Here is a 24,077-nt window from a genome sequence, read left to right as displayed (position 1 = left end):
CCGACATTCCTCCTTTTACTGCCCTTTGTAGAAGGTTGTTCCAGACACTTTGACTTACCTGTGCCCTGGAATCCAGGCTGCCATAGAGAGAGAATGTGGCAGATATAACAGAGAGAGGACTCTCAGGCTCAGTTCCCCAGGCTTCTATCCCTGACTTCCACGGGATGTGAGGCCATCAGGAGGGGAAGCCTGGGCTTCTCTGAGGATAAGGGGAGGGCTTCACTCACCCCTCCCTCCCTGTAGGCTCACCATTGTGGATCCAGCCACTGTCGGCTTACATATACTAGAGGGGGAATTGTGGGTACCATTTTTGTTCTAACCCACTCAAGAATGCAGCGTGATCTCCATTTGTGTAGCGTGTTCACATGCTGTAAGGTATTATGAGTACTGTCTAACAGTGTGGGAGGATGTGGGATGTGTGGACTCTGTGAAAATACTCTTATCTCCGGAACTGTGAGCCACAAATAAACCTTTAGTCTTCTACAGTTGACTTGTCTTAGGTGTTTACAGTATCAGGGATCTCACACATGGAAGTAGACTTAGTGTCTTCAAGGAGTAAACCCTCTTCTGGGCCCTCAGTCTGCACATGATTGTTTCCTGGCAACCACCTTGTAAGGTAGCCAGCTATGTCACGGAGTAGCATTGACCCTTAGGAATGCCTTTATTTTCGCTGGGCCGTGATGGTGCATGCCTTTAATCCCAGCACTAGGGAGGCAGAGGTAGGCAGATCTCTTACTTTTTTGTTGGTTTATGTCTGACAAATATCAACCTATTTTCTCAAAATTCACAATGTTAAAAATAGTTGCTATTTCTGCTTCTTCTTCTTATGTGAACCAAGTGATTCTTGATTCTTTCTAGTGTTCTTATATGTAACTATTTCTAGGGACTTCATTACCCTGGCTGCTATCCTGTATCTTTTGGCATTCCTATTTTCCCTTCTTTTGGAATGTAGTTTGTCCTCAGAGAAGCAATCAATGAGGCATTCTCTATGCAGTGTTGAAAGTGGTGGGACCTTTGCAAGACATCTGGGCCAAACAAGGAGTCTTCATGAGTGCCCTCGGTTTTCTGTGGGGAATGGTCTCATCATCATGGCGGATTGTCCCTTCTCCTTCACCACACCTGCCTTCTTCTTTCTCTGTTTTCTCACCACCCACGGTGAGGCAGGAAGTCAAACAGATGCTGTCTGTAGGACCAGGAGTCAAAATAAATCTCTTTTCCTTATAAATTTGCCACTCTCAGGTGTTTGTTATAGAAACAACAACAAAAAATAGACTAAGGTATTCTGTCATCATTCCAGTTTTTATGCTCTTTAAAAATAAGGACAAGAGGCTGTAGAGATGGCTCAGTGGTCTGGTTGCCTTTTTAAAAACAGGGTTCGGCCGGGCAGTGGTGGCACACGCTTTTAATCCCAGCACTCAGGAGGCAGAGGCAGGTGGATCTCTGTGAGTTTGAGACCAGCCTGGTATACGGAGCGAGTTCCAGGACAGGGTCCAAAACAATACAGAGAAACCCTGTCTCGAAAAACCAAAAGAAAAAAGAAAAAAAAAAAGAAAAAGAAAACAAAAAAACAAAACAAAACAAAACAAACAAACAAACCAGGGTTCAATTCCCAGTACCCCCATGGTGACTGGCAACCATTGGTAACTTCAGTCCAGGGGATCTATAATCACAGTCCCAACCATAAACCTGCACTTTCCTGTGGATCACATCCTATTTCCAGGGAAAGAACATGCCCCTGGCAATTTTAGAGGCTTCCAGTTGTAGTTTACCGAGTGCAATCCCACCAAAGGCCTATTGGAGTCAGTCTGTAACCCCACTAATCAAAAAAGAGAGCCACTAATAAAAAAAGAGAAAAGAAAAAAATCATAGCAGCCTCCTGAGATGGAACCTGAGAGCCACCAAAAGAGTCCTGAGACAACTGGCTGCTTCATCTGTCTTTGGAGGAGCTCACGTCTGTGCCGACTGGCGTCTTTCACTTCCTTCTGATTGTTTTTCTTGTTCGTAGCTGTTACGATTAAACCTATATTAAAATATCTTTGACAAAATCTCTACCTCTGCTTAATGAAAAAGTCCCAAAATTCTCTTCAGCATGGAAGCCGAAGCCTCCAGTTTGGCCTGAGCTGAGGTCTCTAAAAGTTTAGGGAGTTCTTGAGCAGCAGTGTGGAGCCGTGACTCTGTCTCCTCACCTCACACAGGTCTCAGCTCCTTCAGTTCCATGATCGTCAAAAACACATATGTCTCCTGATGGACTGTAAAGCTGTCTGACCTGGGGGAGTTGGGAATGCACTCTAGACACCATGCCCATTAGGACAGACTCTTTGAAAGACAATATCTCCGAGGAAAGACAGGAAGACATACTCTGCTCCTTGGCTAATGTTGGGTGTGTGCTTCTGTCAGCATTATACAAGACACTCTGGCTCTATATGAAAAACTTATAGAATAACCAATAAAGCTAATCTATATGTAAGCTTAATAGTTACCTAGTAGAATAACATTTCCTTTCATTTCCTTTGACAGGGAGGTTAAAGTACCCATCCCTCCTCCAGAGGAAAGCAGAGGGCAAGCATGAGTCCATACTGCCCAACCAACCCTAATTTCTCTGCACTTGGCTCCCCCGCTCCCCAGTGAGCATTCAAGGGTGACTGGGTCATGGGCAACACATCACTTCTTTCAGATCAATTACAATACTATTGCCAAAGGAAGAAAACATCTGGATGCTGCTGCTGACAATGGCAGAAGTGAATTTAAAGTTTCCAACCCCAGTGGTCTGGAAATCAATGCTGTATTTATAGCTCATGGCAGGTTTTATCCCCTGCCTCCATCTAATTGGCCACAAAACACGCAGCATCTTCGTTAATCTTGTAACCGACCTGTGCTCAAGAGGGGCGGACCGGAAGGAGGCACGGAAGGAGGCACTTTCATGGGCTCTTTACCTTTTCCGACTCTCGCCAGCACTTTAAGATGAAAATGTGTGCGTAAATGTCCTCCACACAAATCCAGCTGGAGAGGCTCAAGGTCGTGTCTGTCCACACCCAGTCCATCACAGCCCGCAGCTCGGTCAGAAATGGGACCAGGCGGAACCTGCCGGGAGCCACACGTAGTCAGACAGACATTTGCAAGACGAGGTCCCTTTGTCTACCTCACCTCAGGAGTTCATGCAACAATTTGTTTAAAACACTGAGTTAAGTAAAACCCTCAAGGAGATCTTCACAGTAAAATCCAACTGGAACTACAACTGCTTCACACTATATGGACTAATATTTTTCATTTCTATTTTCTCCGATGGTTGCAACTGACTGGGATTTCATACTAAAAGTTGATTCTGTTTTTTTCACATGTGTTTTACTGTAAGAATCAGTTGAGCAGAGAGTTATTTGAGTTGCTTTGGCTTTGTTGATGGATGAGTCAGTGTCAGGTGAGTATACATCTGATAAAGATGAGAGCAAACGGGGGTGAGGGGAGGCAGAGGGACCAGGGGATGTCACTGGAGCCAGAGAGAAGACTCATGATCAGCGCCTTTCTAGGTTAATGAGGCTAACTGCTCCTGCCAAAGTGTCGCCTTTCAGTTTTATTGGGGAATGGGCTAGCCTTAGCTCCAGCAGGCTCTAAGGAATATTCAAAGTTCTGTGAATGACGGAGGTTGTCTCCCAGGCTGGGGAAGTAGGCTGATTCTAGGATCCCCCACAGCAATTTTGTTATCAATCAACACTCCTGGGAGCTGTTTCAGCTCTGCAGATTACATACTATGCCAACACCTGGAACAGACATCAGGCCCAGGACTGGGGTGGAATATGTTGGTTGATCTTAACATCTGATACCTCTCCTGAACTGCCACCAGGGCTCAGGGCTAGTGCCATGGAGGGGCCAGCAGTGCCTACAGCCACCTTATCTCTTGAACACGGTGTGACTTTGGGGGGAATACAAAGGTGTGCTATCATGGAAGTCACCCGGTGGAAGAGCTAATGCAGCTTGCTTGATGAGCCATCGGAAACAGGCAGCACGATGGATGAACTCACGGCACACAAAGAACTCCAGAGATATTCTGGAAAAGGTTGATTGCAGTCATTCTGCTGTACTATGCCCAGAAATGTATTAATACTTGAGAGCTATCTATGTCTACTCTGCTCCCCCTTTATTGCTTGAGAATTTCATACATGCACATACTGTGTTTTCATCTAATCTACCTCTCATTTTCTTCCCTATAAATCCTCCCCTATCTGTCTCATCGTATTTTCCACCCAACTCCATGTACTCTTTTTTAAATTTTGAAACTCATGGAGTCCACTTAGTGCAGTCTATATGAGCATGTGTTTAGGGTCATCTACTGGAGCATGGGTAGCCCCCCCAGGACCCACAATCTTGAAGGAAACTGAGTCTCAGTCTCCCAGTAGTCATCAGTTGCCAATAGCAATTGAACTAGTGTGACTACATCCTTGCTCCAAGATGAGATTTTGTCTGGATTGACTGATCTTATGAGGGTGGTGTGCGTGCTGTCACAGCTGCTGTAAGCTCACAAGCAACTTCCTGGTAGATGTTCAGTGATTACATGTGGAAAGGTGCTGAAAGCAGACAACTGTGTGTCGCTGACACTGCAAGAGTTTCTGGGTCCTTACACCCTTGCCTTCTTTCTCTCTCCTCTCTCCTTACGGAAGAAACACAGTGCCTCCCCACTGCCCTCACTCCCTCAGTGAGGGACAAGGCAGGGCCCTCACCCTTGAAACAAGAAGAGGTTGACATAATTGTAGCTCTTGGTGAGGAAGTTTCCCAGCACCCGCGTTGGGTAGCCACAGCGGATCTGATAGGCAGACAACCCAAAGTACACACACTTCACAAAGTACCAAAGCTGAGCCACCAGGTTCTGGCTGAATTTCCTAAAAGGCAAAATTATGAAAGGTAAAGGAATTTGATACTTTTCATGTAAACAAGGCAACAGTTTAGAATAACAACTCAACAAATTTCCCCTCTGCCACTTAGGACAGTTCTACAGAATTCTCTACTTAATGAGTTACTCCCAAAACAAAAGGTGGGGTAAGAAATGTCTGACAATTCAAAAAGAAAAATAAACCTCTTATTTCTGTGAATGGAGCATACCCTGTGCATTATTATCATCTAGTTGATAATGCTGAGAATACATTAAATTAATGTTGAGTGAATCAGTCAATAGACATGTCATACAACATATATAATGTAGGTGATGTAGTCTAAATTAAAGCACACTCTTTAAGAAATTACACTTTAACTTTGAAGGATCCATAATTTAGAATATGTAGCAGGAAGAATTCTGAGACAGAAAAAAATGGATAAATTCATCAGCTACCTTGTTCGTTGAATTTGGCTTATTCCTTTAATTTAAGACATAGATACTATTAGATATTTGTAGGAAATATTTATTCTATATTATAAGCTAACAAATAAGATTCCCAACATTCTTTCAGTTCTAATATTTGTACAGAATAGCTGCCTTACTCAATCGTATGCTCTCGTACTATTCATGGCAGGATGCAGACCTTACCAGATTGTTGGGTGACTTCAGAGTGACAGTTCCTTATTTATTTAGATTTACTTTACATTCCAAAAAATCCTTTTGATTCCCTTTTCCTTTTAAAGTATTCAATCCTCATAGTTTATTGTTATACAGTAACATGGAACTCAAGGGAAAGGGTCAGAGACCAGATGCTCTAATGAGAGCTATAACCACTTACTATTAGGGACACTTTTGATGTCCACATTACATGTTTCATCTGGATCAGTTCGCTTATGTGGTGCAGAAATATTATTAGCCAACCCAATCTATAGATTGTTCATATGACTTCAATAAGGATAACTGTTTGTTCAGAAAGATAAAACTTGCTATCAAACACGAGTACTTTCCCAAGATGCTTGGAGATGTTTAAAACAGCAAGTCACAGTTAGAGGAATGTAGCATCACTTATTTGGGAACACACCTGTTTGAGCCAGTGGCAGAGAGAGCTACACCATACTGTATACATAAATTCTTATCTATTTCATAAAAACCTCAGCCCTGTTACATGACCTGGACACTTCCACATCCATACTCTATGGAACACTTTTTCTATAACCTAAGATAGTGGATCCCTTCTGTTTAAAGTAATCTGCTTTTGTTTGATTGATTGAGTTGCTCATACATTAAGCACAAGGCTCATTTGAGGTGGAAGTGTGGGTTTCAAAGACTATACAGGAAAAGAGAGATGGGGGAGACATGGAAAAAAGGAAGAGATTTTGAGGTGCTGAAGAACTCAGCTTATTGAGGACTTTTAAATCCATATCCCATTCTAGGTGTCAGGGGAAATCCAGTAGCCACTTTCCAAGGCCCGCCCCTAGGAAACATCAGCTGCCTTATTCTTGAAATATAGTCTTGCTATGTAGCCCAGGCTGGCATCACACTATGACTGCTTCAGCCTCCTGAGTGATGGGATTACCTTGTACCCCAGCTTACTAGATAGTATCTACACTTATAAACTGCCTCATCCCAACCCTCACTCTATTGTAACCATTAGTAATAGTTATCCTAACAGAAACAACATCGTAATGGCTCTTCCTGGCTCCCCTACATGTGTTTTTCAGACTCCATTATCATCCCTGAGGTAGATACTATCACTTTCCCCTTGTCATCCCCAAATATGTCTTTGAATCATCTGAACAACCCTTGTTTCTCATATGACATTGTCTTATGTCCTCTTCCCCTTTGAGGGCACACCTAAGATCAAACTCAGTTCCTCCTGACATTGGTTAAACTGTAGAGACAGACACAACTCAAAGACCTGGATCTGAGACTGTCACTTCTCTTATTCTGAAACCTTTGTTTCTGTAAATGTGGATGAAATTCAGTTAAGGCACCGAGGAGGACAAATGGATTCCTGCGCTGTCTCTAAACTGAACTTCCCTGAGATCCTTGCCTTTCGCGGTCCTGCTGTCCCATTGGCTGACTTTCTATGGGGGAGAACTTACCTCTCAGTCACACTGGGTAAGATGAAGAACATCCAGAAGTGAATCCCAAACACGAGAATGACCTGGAAAATGACCTTGCCCAGCACTGTCTTCCTGAGGTAGAGTGCGCGGTCCACCACCATGGTTCCAAACTGAATGAGAACCATCACCAGGAATGGCCCGGGTACCTGGTCTTCTGATAGAGAAGAGGTGATATCTGCAGCTGCTGAATGTTTCTGGGGAGGAAAGAACAGGCTAAGCCTAAGTGGCAGTTCCCAAGACAGAAATCTGTCCCCCCTAGTCAGTGGATGGGTGCAGACTCTTGCCCCAACCTACCCCAAAGGCCCAGAAGCCAAATACGATGATGATGAAGTCCACAGTGTCAGCCAGGAACATTAGCACATACACATCAGTCACAGCACTGTAGTCTGGGTGGATGAGGTCATAGAAAAACTGCCGAATGGGTACATATATTTGTAGAGTCCTGCAAGATAGGTCCACTTGTTTCAGAAGGGCAGGAGCAGAAAATGACTGACACTGCTCTAATTCTATTTCTCCTACCCCTCTTCTATCCAGGCCCCATCTTCTACAAGCTTAGCATAGGCATAGTACCCTGGAGAGGCCCCTGCTCAATGAGTACAGACGAGTTTACTGCCAAAGTTGGTATCACCTGGAGGGGACCATGACTTGTCTCTTACTTGAAGCATAAGGGTGGCATAAAGCCCTAAACATCGGACACTGGGTATGTGGCTGTCTGGGTCTCACTATTCACTCTCTCTATATATGAGCCTGTGCTGCAGAATTCTCTATATTTTATCCTCGTCTTATGTAAAATTTGGGGTGAGACTATGACTGAGACAGAAGGAAGATAAAGTGAAGGAGCCCATGAGGGTGCTGAGACCTGGAGGTCCACATCTGAGCATGTATCAGATGTCTCCCATCCCTTCTGATTTGGGGTCTTATGCCCATATCATGGTGTCTCTCTGCTGATCTTGGCTTTTGTTTTCCTTTTTCTGCCATTACCACTGTGCCTGCATGCCTTTGGCTTATCCTCCAAGCCTCCCCCATATGTTCACTGTGACTTGGGTTCTGCACTTAAATCAAAGCCCCATTTAGGTGTTAAGCTCTCTGGGTCTGAGCCAATCTATATTTAGGTCTGGTCCTTCCTTGGGTCACGTTACAATCCAAGCTCTGTTGTGTCTCTCTCTATGCTGGTGCTTGGACATTGCCTCTTTGCATCACCAACAAGTAGAGAGCCTGTGAAGAAGGCTAGGGACAAACTGTAGGATATTGAATACGTAGCCTGGCCCTGGATGTCATCCAGTTCCAACCCTGGAGGAAAGAAGGCATCATGGCTCCCATCCAGTGTGAACCTCCTGTTCCTCTCTGCCTGGCTAGGCTTTCAGAAGCAATGCCTGAAAGCTTATAAAGTGAACCCTTGATGTATGCACTCACTATCAGATGACTTCTAAAGCAATATATTCACATGTCACTTTATCCTGTCCTAACAGGATATCCTTCTCGGTCTTCACCTGTGGTTTATAGGAAGCCGTTGGTACCAGTCCCCCAGTCAGAGTGCACAGCCCACGTGTTGCTACTCACTCACTTCTTTATGGTAAATGCCTTTGCTTTGATTAAATGCTCTTGAAGCTTTTCCATGTAAAGTTCTCTTTTGCTTTTCTGTTTAATGCTCAGAACACTGCTTCCTCTCTGGCTACTGTTTCGGGTGCTTGTGCTTCCTAGAAAGATCAGGAAAAGGAGAGAAATCACAGACTTGAGGACTAACAGCGGATCTGCCAACCGAAATCAGTTTGGATTCAGGGTTGGCTTTCACCTGCACCAGAGGATGCAAGGCATGGCTGTTTTTATGAGTGACTACTGAGTGTTTAAGAAGCAGGCCTCTGTGCTGCCACAAGGCTGGACTAGATCTGTGGGTTCATACCCAGTGGGTCTTCTCTGCATACAGCAATTGTTTAGGAAGAAACGTGCGGGAGAATAGTTTCGCTTGTGCTCGCTAGTGTTCTAGGTCTCAGCTTATCCAGATAGGGGTTTGTGACTCAGGCTCATGTTCATATTTCTCCAACTGTAAAACCAATATGGCTTGGTCTCCCAATATCTGCCTCAAAAGCAGGTCATGAAGACAAACCCATGAGTCCCGGAGAAGCATCAGACAGGAGCCCATAACTACAAAGACCTAATTACTTCCAAACAGCAACTTTCTGATCACAGTCAATGTTTAGTAAGAAATTATCAACTGGTTTAGGACATAACTACACGGTGTTGTTAAAAGTCCCCAACCGAACCTGATCCTTGTGGTACATGCTTGTAATTATAGTTATTTGGGAGGTTGAAGCTGGGGGATTTGTAAGCTGAAGGCCCACCCATGCTGCAGAGTTCGAAGCCAGCCTGTGAAATGAAGGGAGACATACCTCAATACTTGCTTAGTATACAATCTGAGAAAGATTCTGGGTTCAGTCCCCAGTATCCCCTTCCCATTGGTGAAAATCTAAATCCATTTTCAAAATCTGTTATGATTTATATCCTACCCAGAAGAGGTTTTGCAGATGATAAATAAACTATTATGTGTCTTACATTGCTACACCTTAGTCTGTGTGCTGGCTGCCTTCTTCTATTGCCTGAAACCCTGGTCCCTGGATGGGCTCATACATCTTGAACAATGTAGGAAGCTACACAGCTGAAACAGGATCTCAACTTGGGCGTGTCTGATGCCAGAGCATGTGTCTTCCATATTACAGCATCTTCTCTTGATAGCACTCAATCACCCCTCTCTAGACACAGAGGCACCAGAACAGAAGACTGTCTGGGGCTTATTTCAGTCTAAAAGCCATAGAACAGTTACCTCTTTTGGACCTATTTGAAGAGAAGCTGGAGCGTGGGGAGATCTGGGAGCTGCTGCAGGAGCGCTTTCTCCGGATGGCCCCTGGCTGTTCTGGGAAGGTCACATGCACAGACTCCACAGAGGCAGCCAGGTTGATGGACTTCAGGGAGTCTGAGGAGCCTCTTCTGTCATGATCAAGGGAGAGCTCATCATCAGACTCCTCCTTGTCCGTGCCACTGTCGACAATGTCATCCTCATCCCATAAGCCATGACACTGAGAAGCAGAGAAGGCGACAACTGAGGCTAGCATCTCAGGTGGCCCAACCAGCTGTCTTTCTTACAATATTGACTCCAACATTCAGTCCCTTGAAATTGGAAACCCAAGGCATATCTGAGAAAGCTATTACAGAACTGTGTGAGTGTCCTAGGAGAATGGAGACCATTGTTGGTGAAAAGAGTTTGTATAATTAACTAAGATAAGGTAGGTAAAGTTGGGCAGATAAAGTAAGGATGAAATGATAGCTTCTTGATTTGTTAGAACCTGCTAGAACATTTCTGAGTGCTGGCTAGCAATAGCCTTGGCCCACTTACTATCCACAGGTGAACCCAACCTTAGCATCCCACATCACAAGTGTCTCCACTTTGTAGGATAATTCTGTCCTCCTCCCATCCCACATGGTGGGGTGAGCCTTGGCTTGCTTACTCAAGACTTGGAACAAAACTGCACAAGTTCTACTCAAAATGTGTTGACCAGGTGTAAGGCAAAGATTCTGAGCCCTGGATTCTCTGCTTTTATATGTATTCCTCAAGTCTTGGCCTGTTCCTCCCTGTGAGTCATAGTTAAGAGAACATGAAAGCCCAGCATAGTGGTACATGCCTGTCACTTTATAATTCTGGAGGCCGAGGCAGGAGGATCACAACTTTGATAACAGCCTGGGCTATATAGTGAGTTCCAGGCCGGGTTTGGATGCTGAGCAAGGCCTAGGATACATTAAAAAATGAAAACAAAAACAAGCAAAAAAGCAAAGCTCTGAGCTTTATTCTAAAAGGGTTCTGATAAGGGCTAATAAAGACATGATCTGATTAAATGAATCATACATTTAAAATGTATATTACATAGTTATAGTGGATTGGCCTCTTTCTGTTCATAGTTTACAACTTGTAGTATGCAAGAAGAAAAAGGTTCTTAGAAATCTGTTCTTTTTCTAATGAGAGACAGAGAGGGAGTGGATGCAGATGGGAGAGTAAGTGGGGAAGACCGGAAGAAGTTGAGGGTGGGGAAACTGCTTTCTGATTATGCTATATAGGAAAAGAATCCATGTTTAATAAAAGGGAATATATGTATACATATATATTATATACACATTATATATGTGTGTATATACATACATTATATATGTACATATATATACATATATAGTGGGAGAGAGGAGGGTTGGGGGGTGTACGTATAAAAAAGAAAAGGATAGAAATGACTGTGTCTGGGATGCGTTGCCCTGCAGAGGTCTTCCTCAGGCCACAGGACCACAGCTTCCTCAACAGTGATGTTCTATAGGCACAGTATTCTGAGGCTCATCCCGAGATGCCTCATACTCACAACTGTAGCTTCATGATAAGAGACCGGGTAAAAGCAGTATCACTAGAAGATGCTGGTCTGCACTCAACCCTGCTGTTGGCCCCACTGCCAACAATGGTTCCAGTGCTCCAGAGCTTCAGCACTGTTGCAGACAAAGCTCATCACATGGGAGCAATGAATTGTTAGCACTAGGTACCTTCAGAATGGAGCGATGGAAGAACAGAGCTAGCAGCTGGATGAGGTCATAAAGAACATATCCCTCTTTCTTCTCCACTCCAATGATGTTTGGGGGAAAGTAGGGCTTGTCCTTGTTAAATTCCAAGTCCTTATTCCAAGGAAAGAAGCCGAACTGGAAGAAATATTTTACTACAATCGCCACCTACATATGGATGATAGAAATAAAAAGTCATTCTTTCTAGGAATAGCAATACATGAGAAATAGTGACGTAAGAATCAAGAAAGCATGACTGCTGCACAGTTTTAGTGATTGAAAGGCTCACAGTTATGTGGAATGATGTATAATTCCTGTACAGGATTATCTTAAAGCTATTGGGTTTAAAGTGTTGGCAGTATGTTTCTCACTTCCAGGATAAGAGCAGCATTATATTATTAAAAGTATCAACTACAGTGACAGCAAAGTCATCCATCACTCCTGTTGCCATCTGCATTACTGGTCATTTTCTGTTTTTGAAGAGGTAGTTTTTATGTTGACTTAATTATACACTCAGTTATCTAGCTATTAAAATTAGGAAGTTAGGGCAAACTTGAATATGAATCTATTTATATATCATATAAGGCTTTAATTTGTAAAATTTTCTGAAACACCAAGTACTTGTGAGGAATTGCTGAGGTCTTATTAATTCATTTTGGAGCTGAGAGGACTGAAGCCTGGCCTGCTGTTATGTAGTTAGACATCACTTTTCTTTTTATTTCCTTTTTTTGAGGCAGAATTTTAGCAATAAACTCTAAGGAGACACTGAATTTCTCTTCCAGATGCCCCTGCCTCTCGGAGTGCTGTGATTACAGGTGCGGGTCACCACACCTGGTTTATATGGTGCTGAGGACCGAACCAGAGCTTGCATGTGCCAGACAAGCATCCCTCAGCTCCACACCAGGAAGGTCTCATGCATAGACATTCTCGTTCCTCCACTCTATCTCCCTCCACACTAATCTTTAAATCACCAGGAAACAGAAAGATTTGTCCTGACTTGTTTCATCACGTGCAGAATGGCTCTTGGGTTTCTGCACACAGTTCCAATTATTCAGGAAGAAATGTCAACTGGATCTCTCATTTACTTTACTGTGAGATAGAAAATTTAAAACCCCAACTTAAGTAAGAATATATATATATATGTATATGCATATAGATGTATAGTTTTATAGTCAATAGAAAGTCTTTCTTCCACTGGTAGTCTGTTAAACTACTTGCTTGTACTAATACTCCTCTTCTAGCTGCATATTGAGATAAAAACAAGAATATTTTTAACATGAAAGCCATGTATCTCTTGCCCTTTTCAGCACCCTTGGTGTCCTCTGTGACTCACCTATTTAAGAACAGGGAATCTAAGAAACTCTACCACATGGTGGAGTTCGGTGCTGTGGAATGGCACCCTCTTCCTTAGCAGAGTCATCTATATCCTGACTGGATGTAATGGAAGTGATGTTCAGGAATGATTATTTTGGTAAGACTGTAAGGGCCAGGTCAATTAGAGTTATGGACATGCCCTTATCTGTAAATTGCTCTCACACACACTCTCTCTCTTTTAAATCATGGATATGGCATACATACTATCAATACTTAGTCCACATAGTTTTGAGATCATTTGCTACAAAATGTTTCCATCTGACATGAATTACTTGCAAACCTACAGTATTTACAGATTGAAATGCTGCATCTTTCATGAGCATGATACCATATGTATTAACCACACCAACACCTGCTGTGAGCCTCCCCTCCCTGATAATGGGTGGAGTGCTAATGGGACTTGGCAGTCTTCTGTATTTCACAGGAGAGATGGAAACCTAGACCCTGTGCATGTCAGAGCAGGTGCTCCTCATTCCCAACATGTCCTCCTGCCTTTTAGATTTTCAAGTGTTTGCTGGGATGCACGGAAAGTGAGTTTAGGTTTAAAGATGGAAAATATGTGTGCCACTGCATCAGACTGTATTCAAGGTGTTTTTCTGCATGGTCAGCTCTGAGTTCAAGTTGTGGATACTCACTGATTGAGGGCCCTCTGCTTGATCTGACAAAAGTCTTATAGTGACAGGTCTTACAAGAAGGCTCCCAAAGCCCTGTATCCAGCAATTTTGCAACCTTTGATCAGTCACTGAATCCCACTGAAGCTGTCTCCTTGTGTGTTTTAATTGGGAATGACATGGGAACCTACCTTGTATAAGGTGTGAGGCCTGAAAGGGTGCATAAAATTACTGATAACAGTCTAAGTAGGTCATGCAACAGACTGGCCTACCTCGGTATAGACAATGGCCATCATCCAGAAGCGCCGGCTGGGCCTGGGGACAGACAGCATGGCCCAGAGGAAGATCAGGATGGGCAGCAGGAGGGTGATGATGGAGGCAGAGATCATGTGGTTGAGGATGATCACGAAATAGCACACCATTTCTGAGCGGGCTACCAGAGTGTTGTACATGGCATAGAATAGCAGCAAGAACCGGGGCTGGTCCACATAGAATCTCTCAGATTCTTCAAGCTCATCATCGTGGAACATCCTGTTAACATAAGCACAATTGGACACTTGTCTCCACCTTTTTCAAATCAAGGACTTGCATTTGCAATGATCTCTTGCATTGGGCATCTACACATGCCTCCTCTGTGTATGTTTATCCATACAAATATAAGAAGATAACCTCATACAGGTTGACTATTCTTTGTCTAAAACACTTGGGAAGTGTCTGAGATATTGAAGGCCTTCATATCTTGGACTATTAAATTATGTAATGGAAAATGTTAGATAGGAAAATCAAGTTTTAACATGCAGTCAATTTATTACTTATACATAACCATATTCATACAGTTTGGAAATCATTTTACAGAATATTTTCCAATGGTTTTATGTATGCACAAAGTTTAATGACACAAATTCATCTATCTCCTATATTATGTGGATGATTTTTGAGCTCTTTTGGATTTCTGAACATCTTGGGTTTTCAAATTAGGGATGCTCAAACTGTCTGAGACCTTATTACAGAAAGAGGAATGCACACAAATGTCACTGGATAGTTTCTGCGGAGTCAGTCACTGCCACAGTGCTGTCATGGGATTGTATGCCATCTATGCCTAAGTCTTTGTGCATGTGTGACCTGAGTACACATTTGTGATGGTTCCCAGCTAGCATTGGGGCTCTGCCTCCATCGCTTACTTGTTCATCAGCAGCTCGCTGGCTGTCAGCTCGTGAGTCAGGGGTGGTAAGATACTCGACTCCAGCTTGTCTGTACGGCTGTCATCAGGGCTGACCACCATGTGGTTCTTGGCCCCGGAATCATCTTGTGAGGCAAAGGACAGATGCTCAAAGCTGACAGCCTTGCTGTAGGAGGGCGGGGCCTCCACATCCCCATCATCTGTGGAGAACTGAGGCAACTCCTCATCCGGAGTGAGGCTGACCTCCTCGACCCCTGCTTCGTATTCTGCTGCATACTCCTTGTCTTCCGCATCATGGAGGTCAGACTCCAGACCCTCTACCACCTCCTCCTCAGCTTCAGCCTCCACCTCCTCAATGGTTTCTGTTGTCCCTTGGCGTGAATACAGCATGGTGCACTGTGTGGGCTCGCTGTTAGGAGAGAAGACGGGCAGAGTACTTGTCTTAGCATTTATACCAGCTTGGAAACTGTCCCAATCCTTATGACTTCAGAATGCGTAAGTAAAAACCTCAAGCATGTGAAAAAAGGAAATGTCCCCCTTTTGTGTAGCCCTTCTGCTTTGTTCCTTCTAGAAATTCACTCCCAGTCTGCAGAAACTGCAAGCAGTAGCCCTTCCAGATGCAAAAGTGGACAGTGAGCATGGCAACCTTCCAAACCAGAGCAAGTGACACGCCTTGCAAGGAGCAACCCAGTCTATGCATGTAAGTGTTTAAAACAGGATCAATATTCACAGCCATGAGCTACAGGTTCATTTCCAAATCAGCACACATTTAGCATAGCATACCTACCGCCATCACTCCTTACAGAAGAGAGCATACGGAAAGGAGAAGCCATGCTTGATTGTTCCATAGGTTTTTGACCGATGCGTGTTCTACTCTCAGTCCTGCACAAGGGACCTACCCAGGTCCATTGAGGATGACAGAATCCATCAGATACTGACTGAACTCAACAAGCACATGCCGTAAAAATCTCCCTTCTTATTGTTGATTTCTTCCGTCTTTTCTTATCCGTTGCCTCTTTTTTTATTGGAATAATCACCTTTCCCACTGAATCCTTACTTTCTTCCCAGTTCTCAGACACTTCTCATGAATTCTTGGTCTCCTATTACTGTCTCTTCCTAGGTTGGTCACTTTCTCTGCTGCTTGCTCTATCTCAGAGCTTTTTCCTATTTTAAAAATCCAACAACCCTCTCTCTATATATTTCCTTTTCCTTTCCTTCATTTCTTTTGTTCATTATTTCTTTCTTTATTTTTAAGATACATTCTTCCTGTAGCTTCTTCTACATACACTTCCCTACTTTTATTGTTGGTCCCTATGCTGGTTGCTCTGTGCCTTTTATCTAGAGCTTTTCATCTTGTTTCTAGCTTTTCCTTAGCTTTCTCTTTCAAGCCCATGCAAGAAAGGTTAAAACAGAAAACAAAGCAGCCATATTGAATTCATTGCATGCTGAAACCCATAGCATGCCTTTTAACTGTTTGCCCTTGAAGAGGAGACAAATATTTGGGATCTGGTGAATGCGGGGGGCCAGTGTGTCAGATTCTGAAATACATACTGCTGTCTGACTGGCCTATGTGAGCAAGTAGGTTCCACAAACACAGAGATTCTCAAATGCAGGATACCAGTGTAGACATGTCAACAAGTGATGAATGAATGGTTGACACACCTTCTGTGGCATCTCGTAACTGAAGAGTGCTGGATGACCATGCAGGCACTAAACATGCTCAGGGATTTGATCTTAAGATTGTAACATCCCCCCTCCCCATTCCGCACAGAAGGCTCTGAGAATGATAGCCCTCAGCAAAGTTGCTAAGACTTATTTCAGTAGCACACAGCCTCCTAGGATGCCATTGGATTGAACAACACCCCAGGGAATGTTCAGGTCATGGGAGTCAGATAAACATTAAGTCGAACTTCCAACATGACTGTAAGTGATGACAAGCATAGTCTCCAAGGTTTAGGATCACCTGAGAGCCTTAGAGATGAGTGGGCCTTCAGGACTCTTCAGAGTGGAAGGATGTAACAAGCTTGTGCCTGAAAGAGGATGTCTCAGAAGGCAAAGCTTATTGCCTATTCTGTGTCCCAGTGGACAATATCACCGTGTTAACATATTCAACTGCCAGTGAAAGGAAGCTACCACCTCTGATGTATGAGACCAGCAGTGGTCAGAATGGGGTTGCCTTTGACTTGGGTTATTTTCATTCCAAGAAGAACACAGTAGAGAGTCCCTGGTAACAATGCCAAGATTTGTTGGGGGTAAGGGAAAGGATTTTGCAGTTCTATGCAGATAAGTTTATTCTAACTGCATGTTGCTTTCTGACATGATATATCCAGAAAATATAAGCCCAGAACAATCTTTTCCAAACAAGGTAGATGGTAGTCTATAAAGCTGATGTAGGTTTCTACATAACATTCTTTTCAAAAGCCAGTGGTAAAATATATTCAATTTTTCTGTTAGATATACATGCCAAACATTGACAGATTTATTTTGCATTAACTGAAAATGACTATATTTGACAGATTTTTTCCTAATATATATCTATATGTATATATTATATATATAAAATATATATCTTTGAAAATGGAATGTGAAAAATATTTGAAAAATGGAGGACAACATTTCCAATCAGGGCTTTGAAGCAATCCCTAACAGACAAGACAGAGGTACAGCTTAGTTCATGGAGCATTGTCTTGGAAACAATTGTGTCACACAAAGTGCTATGGTTGTGCTTTGAAGCAATCCCTAACAGACAAGACAGAGGTACAGCTTAGTTCATGGAGCATTGTCTTGGAAACAATTGTGTCACACAAAGTGCTATGGTTGTGCTTTGAAGCAATCCCTAACAGACAAGACAGAGGTACAGCTTAGTTCATGGAGCATTGTCTTGGAAACAATTGTGTCACACAAAGTGCTATGGTTGTGCTTTGTTACTCATGCAAATTGTTGAAATCAAAGCAAACAAAGAAAACTGACATTCATCTCAGGAGCTTACATTTGCAGTGACATCCACAGGGAAGGGGTGTAAGGTACGGAACAAAGCATGCACAAGTTAAGCACCTTGATGCTACACTGCCACTGTCAGCTGATGAGGAAGACATGTCCATGCTGAACATTTTACGGAGCCTAGGCCGAGCGCGCTCGCTTGTTTTAGGAACAGGGTCTTGTCCATCTAAATCATCAAGGGTGGACTGCCTTGAGATCAGCAGGGTTGCTTCAGTGTAGCAGCTAGCAGCGCAAACAGTTACAGAAACACAGAGTTAAAACCCAGTGGTGCACCAAGTCACACAGGGACAACTGACCAACACACCGCCATGCGGCAACCACACACAACAGCACCACCGACAGGATGATCGTGGCAGCGGGGGCTCCAGGACAGGGAAGGACCTGTTTGGCAGGACAAATAAACAGAAGAAACTGGAGTTGAAAAAGAAAAAAATCGACTGGCTAGGGATAAGCTACCAAATGGCACTCTCTGGGCGAGACATAAAACATTAAGGACAAGACCCAGGAGGCATTTTACACAGTTCACGTCCTTGTAGCTTTGTAGTGCAATTGGTTCTTTTGTGACTGGAGAAAGTATGGTTTCTTTGGAACTGCAAGCCCAAGTCCATGGAGAGCATTTCTCAACTCATTTGCACATGCAGAAATAATTGCATGTACAATTTGTAGAAACGATTTTGGTTTTAGAACACAATCTTCAAAATGAGAGCTGGAAGCTCAGGAATGCCACCGCATACTGAATCTCCCACCTCAGTTTCTAAGTCATATGGACTAAGCCAAACCAGAGTCTTTGCTTGTAGAAGAGACACAGATCTGCTATGCAACTATATATCAACCAACATATAAAAATAAAATGATACCAAAAACAACAAGTTCTAGCAATGACAGACATATTTTGTCTACTAATGCTTTGCTTTTACTAATTTTTATTACAGATCATGCTTCAAGTTTGGGTGAGTGTTCCAAGGGAGAGAACCCATTGTCTAAACTCCTCATTTCCTGGTACCCAAAGGAACAGCCATAGTGGAGCAGAATGGAGATACCTCCACAGAAGGGGCACAGCAACTCCTCAGGTGGCAGATTTTAAATGACAGCCACCCCTTTATACCTGGGAATGATCCTCAGAATGTGGTTAACACCATTTACAATAAAAAAGCAATGATAAAGCATGCACTGGATTTTATGAGGAACTGTTAGAAATAAGCTCTCTATCTGACTCTGGATTTAAAGGATTTCCATCGAAGGAAATGCACATTCACTTGCTAAGTTCCCGTTCTGATTCTATGTACTGTTGTCTTATGTGAAAATTTTGTGGCATGGACCAAAGCTGTAAAGGGAACAGGACATGCTGTAGCTATTCTTACTCGAGAAGGGTGACCATATGATCACCAGACCTGTCTGCCCAGATGTGCAGGTGTCTGAGGAATCTTCTTGGAGACATGCTACCTCTCCCCAGTGCATGAGTTCCCAGAGATCTTAATGAAGATGGATTTCTATTTGAAGACACTGGGAGTGTTGCTCAGCCACTGTGAAGGGCAACTTTATTGACTTCTCACACAGTGAACTTTGCATCTCCTTTTATTTCATGTTAAAAAGGAAAATCAAAATATATCACAGACTATTTATAATGGTTCTGGCTTCTCATGTATTAATGATTGACAGTTTTAAAATGTTGCAAATATTTTAACATGGTTTTCTAAGAACGTGATCTATTTTCATTCTGGTGGTGGTTTTCTATTTAGGTCATATTTAAAGGGAGTTGCTCTGTTTTATTTGAACTGCTCTTTTATTGTCTGTAACCTCCTAAGTTTTGATTTATAATTATTTAATTTCTTAGGTGAACACATTATAAATCATTATGCAATTAAAAATCTCACAAATAGGAATCATGTATGTAAGTATGTTTATTTTTAATTTATATTTTATTAATCTTTTTGATTCCTTTTTTCAGAGTTTGGTTCTACAGCAGCTATCCTAAAACAGGCTCATGTATGATATCATGGAATTCTATAAAGAATCTTAAGTTTTATGGGAAAATGTTTTCATGTATATTCCCTTTGGGAGATAACTTCAAAAGACGTGAACATCATTATCTACTTTCCTTTTTAGTTGTCAAATGTTGGGATCCAGGTAACAAAACACATCTTTTTAGATAATAAACAAAAAAGGAGGACTTGAAGGAGACACTGAAGAAGTATTACTAGTCACATTAAGGGACAGCATATCTCAAAGAAGGAAAAATGAAAAGGAAGAGTAAGTTATATTTTGCACGAGTATATAATTATGTTCTTCACTGTGTGAGTGGGAATAATTACAGTTAAATATGAGCATGACTTGTGCACAAGTAAATCAGATTGGTCTGAAACTCTTTTAGGCATCAAAAGCAATAAAAGTATAGTTTGTGCTAGATGCACGTATATAGAGCAGTGTGGTCTGGAGCTGTGGAACATTTTCATGTGATACGAAAAATGACTGAGTGGAGGATGGACTGGTGATGGATGGTACCCCATCTGGAAATGTCTCCAGAGAATTTCAGCATTCCTCTCATTTCAGTGTTCGTCCCCATGATCCTGTTGTTTCTATGATCTTTTCTTTAATGGTTGTTGGTTATCATTTGGTCCTAAAGCAGCATATTTTTAAGCAAAGATTCCTTTACTCACCTTCATGCCCCACTGCATAGGAAGCAGCATTAGTCAACACTGAGAGTGTCCAGGGTATCCACACATGCCTACCTCCTCCACCTCGCCCCTGCCAGGCAGGACACATCTGCACACTTGTGCAAATCTGCCCTGCAGTCTTCACTAGCATCATCATCACGGCCACTATGATGGCAGTAGGGACTGAATCCAATGTCTCACTCAACACATAAGTAAGCACTTAAGAAGAATGGGGTAAAGAGGATTTGGTTCATGACATAGCACTTAATTAGTGGAGAACGGTTGCCTTTAAACGCTTTGGTTTCCAGGCATAGGGAGACTTCATGGAACATGAGCAGAGAAGAGGATTTACAGTTTCTACCCAGGGCAGACATTATGGCTCACAAAATGTCCAAGTGAACTATCAAATAAACAGTGAGTTTGTGCTTTGGCAAAACCTGTGAGAGAACGGGAGTAAAGCTTCTCTTTCACAAAGGCCTCAGGATGGTCTCTCAAGACACACAGAGTACTAGGAATGGATTGAAAGCTCTCATCGACATTGTCTCTTTATAGCTGTTGCTGCTACTAATAGTCTCAGAAATCAATGTCTGAGAAAAGTGCAAAAGTATGGGCAAAAACAGAATGGAAAACAAAATTTACTTCTATGGCACTTTGTCTCCTAACAATTATTTTATTCTGGAATTAAAAGGCATCTTAAACATCATCTCAAATAGGAAACAAATGATTGGTTTTGAAAACCTAAGAGGAGCTGGCCTCTTTTCATGAATATCATATTAGTGAAATATTTGTGATTTTTACAGCTTAAAAAATATTAAGTTAAAGAAAATATAATCCTTTTATTACTCCTGAAAAGACCTTAAAAGATTATCTGTTTGGGAAGAGATGAAGGACTATATCCATGAACGGTTTTATCTACACAAAACCAATATAAGCAAATATATATATTTAAATTAAGCAATCTATTTTGAAACTTGAGTTTTTACATATTTACATATGTATATATGATATATGTTTTTTTGTGTGTGTATTTAAATAAAACCAATTTTCTTTCCATACCAGTGGATTTAGATCTGTGTCAAAGGCAAATATGGTGGTTTGCTGTATTCGAGTTTCTGTAACTGGTTAACTCAAAGATGATAATTAAGCAACAGATAGGAAACTATATTTCAAAGTAAAAAAATCCTATATTTAACCACTTATCACCGATGAATACAATTCTTATTTTCAGGACTTCGTTTGTTTGTTTTAATCTCTGGTGCCAATGATTAAATCTTGGGCCTTCCATGAGCTTGATAAGTAAATGGCCAACTAAGCAAAGTCCTCAGTCCCTTTGATTTTTAATTTCTACTTTTGAGTTTGGTATCAATAAAGTGATACCCTTCCTACACCTCTTTATCCAGGATGAAATTTAATCAGTATTTGTGAAAGAAAAAATGTGGTTGGAAGCCACTGTGCCTACTGGGCATGTGAAGTATGAGTCTGAGGCCACCTGTAAGGTCTACTGAGCTTCCTCGGCAAGTAGAGGAGGCAACAACCTTATGTCACAGAGTCTTCTCAGATGAAATCATGCAGGGGGTGACTCTTATTTCTACTTGTTTATTCTAGAATTGAGTTCAAGGCCTTGCCTGGAATAGGGGATTGTTTTAGCTGGTAGATTAAAAAAAATCACATCTATCTTCAGGGATATAGTTCTTGGCCGATAGGATAGTTTCATGGTGCAGTTCACCCAGGCAGATGGTCCCCTTGGGCACTGTCAATTTTCTTATTAAGACAGTGATTTGGGATTAGCCAGCCCTATGCAATGGACAGCAGTGATCTAGAACACCATGCTGCAGAGGCTCCTGAGGATTTCCTGGGTGGACAGTACACTTGCCTGGGAAGAAGGGAGAGACATCGAGAGACAGTATAACACAATACGGTGGTCCAAAACTTGGGTTCTGACTAGAACAGGGTGACTTTTGGTCCTGGGTCTGCTATTACAGACTTAGGTCATACCTTTCAGCCACACTGTAATTGAATTTTGTCTTGGCAAAATATGGACAATAATGGCACAAAGCATATCATACAACTTTAAAGGATGAGCCAAGGCTGGCTACAGCACGCACTCAAGGCACCACCACCATTAGCATCGAGTCACCTGATGTCCTCCTGCAAACAATGCTTGTGTGACCAAAAACCTAGAGAAGAGATTTTTATTCTAAACTTTGAAGTAAACACTGTGAAAGGAAAAGATCAGTGATATCAACAGATGGTAGAAAATGCTGTAACAAAAGATAGTTTGTGGAGCAGCCGTTTTGAAAGACACTAAAGATGTATCCCTGACAAAGCCAGTAATGAGTAAGATCCAAATGGGCTAGACCATTCTGATTTGCCTGAATCTTATAAGCTGTGCAAGTTATATAGACGAGTACTTCAAGATGTTCACTGTTGGTGTCTGTTTTTACCCAGTTCAGCCTAGAGCCAGACAATATTCCTTCAACACCACTGTATGGGTCTGCAGGGCCTAGGGCACCACCCATGCTCTTGGTTAACTTGCACTATGTAATCGCTTCTCACATTGGCTGACATCCACCTCATTCACAAAAACAAACCTACTGTTTAGAAAGTGAAATACCTGGAGATACTGTCATGGGAATCTAAACTATCCATCCTGTGAGCTGCCTGGGCCCTGGAACCAGCTCCAGGGTGCTCGTCAATCGTGTCCAGTCCTGACTCTCTGGAAAGGTTCATGATGTGGTTTTGGTAGTACACGTGGATGCTTTCCCGTGTTGGAACATTGCCCTGTGGAAAGGGGATATCACAGTGATTCTTATGAAAGAATTGTCAGCAGTTCTTAATATAAAGGGACATCAAAATGGGTCTTATGAAAGCACTCGTTTGAACAATGCCAGCAGTTCTCAATACTGACAACTCTTAGCATGTGCACACACTTACAGTATGGATTGATGAGATGCTAGGTAATTTAGGGATTAATGTCAGGTCATTTATGGTCATTAGTGTTAGTCAATATCACTAGATGTGATGGTTGATCTTCATTGTCAACCTGACTGGTTGGATTCAGAACCACTTAGGACACATTTCTCAGCATGTCTCCAAGGAGATTTATAGAAAGGTTTAACCAAGTAAGGTGGACCCATTAATGTTGGCAACATCATTCCACAGGCTGGGATCCTGTACCAAATAAAAAGTGAAAATAGAGGAATCCGGCTCTACTGGATACTTTCTTTTTCTTTCTTTCTTTTTTTTTGTCAACTTGACATAAGATATAGTCATTGGAGAAGAGCAAACCTCAATTAAGAAAAGTTTGGATTCTACACAAGTATTGTCTTAATTACTAATTGTTAGGGAAGGGCTCAGTCCATTGTGGATAGTACTATCCCTGGGCTGCTGGTCCTGGGTTCTATACAAAAGCAGGCTGAATAAGACAAAGGGAGCAATTCAGCAAGCAGCACCTCTCTCTCTCTCTCTCTCTCTCTCTCTCTCTCTCTCTCTCTCTCTCTCTCTCTCTCTCTCTCTCTCTCTGTTTCCTGCCTGTGGATGCAATGCGACCTTGCTTTACTCTCCCAGTGCCTTCCCTGCCATCACCACAATACACTATATCCCTTCAAGCTGTAAGACAACCAACCCTTCTTGCATCCTTATGGTAATTAATATGCTGTGTATAACTTTTACTTGAGAAGCATT

General features: G+C 42.3%; 1 protein-coding gene across 3 annotated transcripts in view; it reads right to left on the bottom strand.

Annotated features, from left to right (window-relative positions):
- The window catches only part of Piezo2 (piezo type mechanosensitive ion channel component 2), a 342,822-nt gene that overhangs the window by 12,067 nt on the left and 306,678 nt on the right, over positions 1-24,077 (bottom strand). For 2 of the 3 annotated variants that reach the window (XM_040741718.1, XM_040741719.1), the window contains 11 exons: positions 23,008-23,174; positions 17,794-17,961; positions 14,741-15,148; positions 13,832-14,090; positions 11,560-11,742; positions 9,809-10,061; positions 8,555-8,687; positions 7,285-7,432; positions 6,970-7,184; positions 4,713-4,871; positions 2,934-3,081 (listed from right to left, as the gene is read on the bottom strand). In XM_040741718.1, the coding sequence (XP_040597652.1) occupies positions 2,934-3,081; positions 4,713-4,871; positions 6,970-7,184; positions 7,285-7,432; positions 8,555-8,687; positions 9,809-10,061; positions 11,560-11,742; positions 13,832-14,090; positions 14,741-15,148; positions 17,794-17,961; positions 23,008-23,174 (2,241 nt within the window). The remainder of the gene's footprint in view (positions 1-2,933; positions 3,082-4,712; positions 4,872-6,969; positions 7,185-7,284; positions 7,433-8,554; positions 8,688-9,808; positions 10,062-11,559; positions 11,743-13,831; positions 14,091-14,740; positions 15,149-17,793; positions 17,962-23,007; positions 23,175-24,077) is intronic. The other variant, XM_040741717.1, reaches the window with a different exon arrangement.

Source organism: Mesocricetus auratus, unplaced genomic scaffold (genome assembly GCF_017639785.1).
Source record: "Mesocricetus auratus isolate SY011 unplaced genomic scaffold, BCM_Maur_2.0 Super-Scaffold_6730, whole genome shotgun sequence".
NCBI lineage: Eukaryota > Metazoa > Chordata > Mammalia > Rodentia > Cricetidae > Mesocricetus > Mesocricetus auratus.
This window is presented reverse-complemented; position numbering and strand designations above follow the sequence as displayed.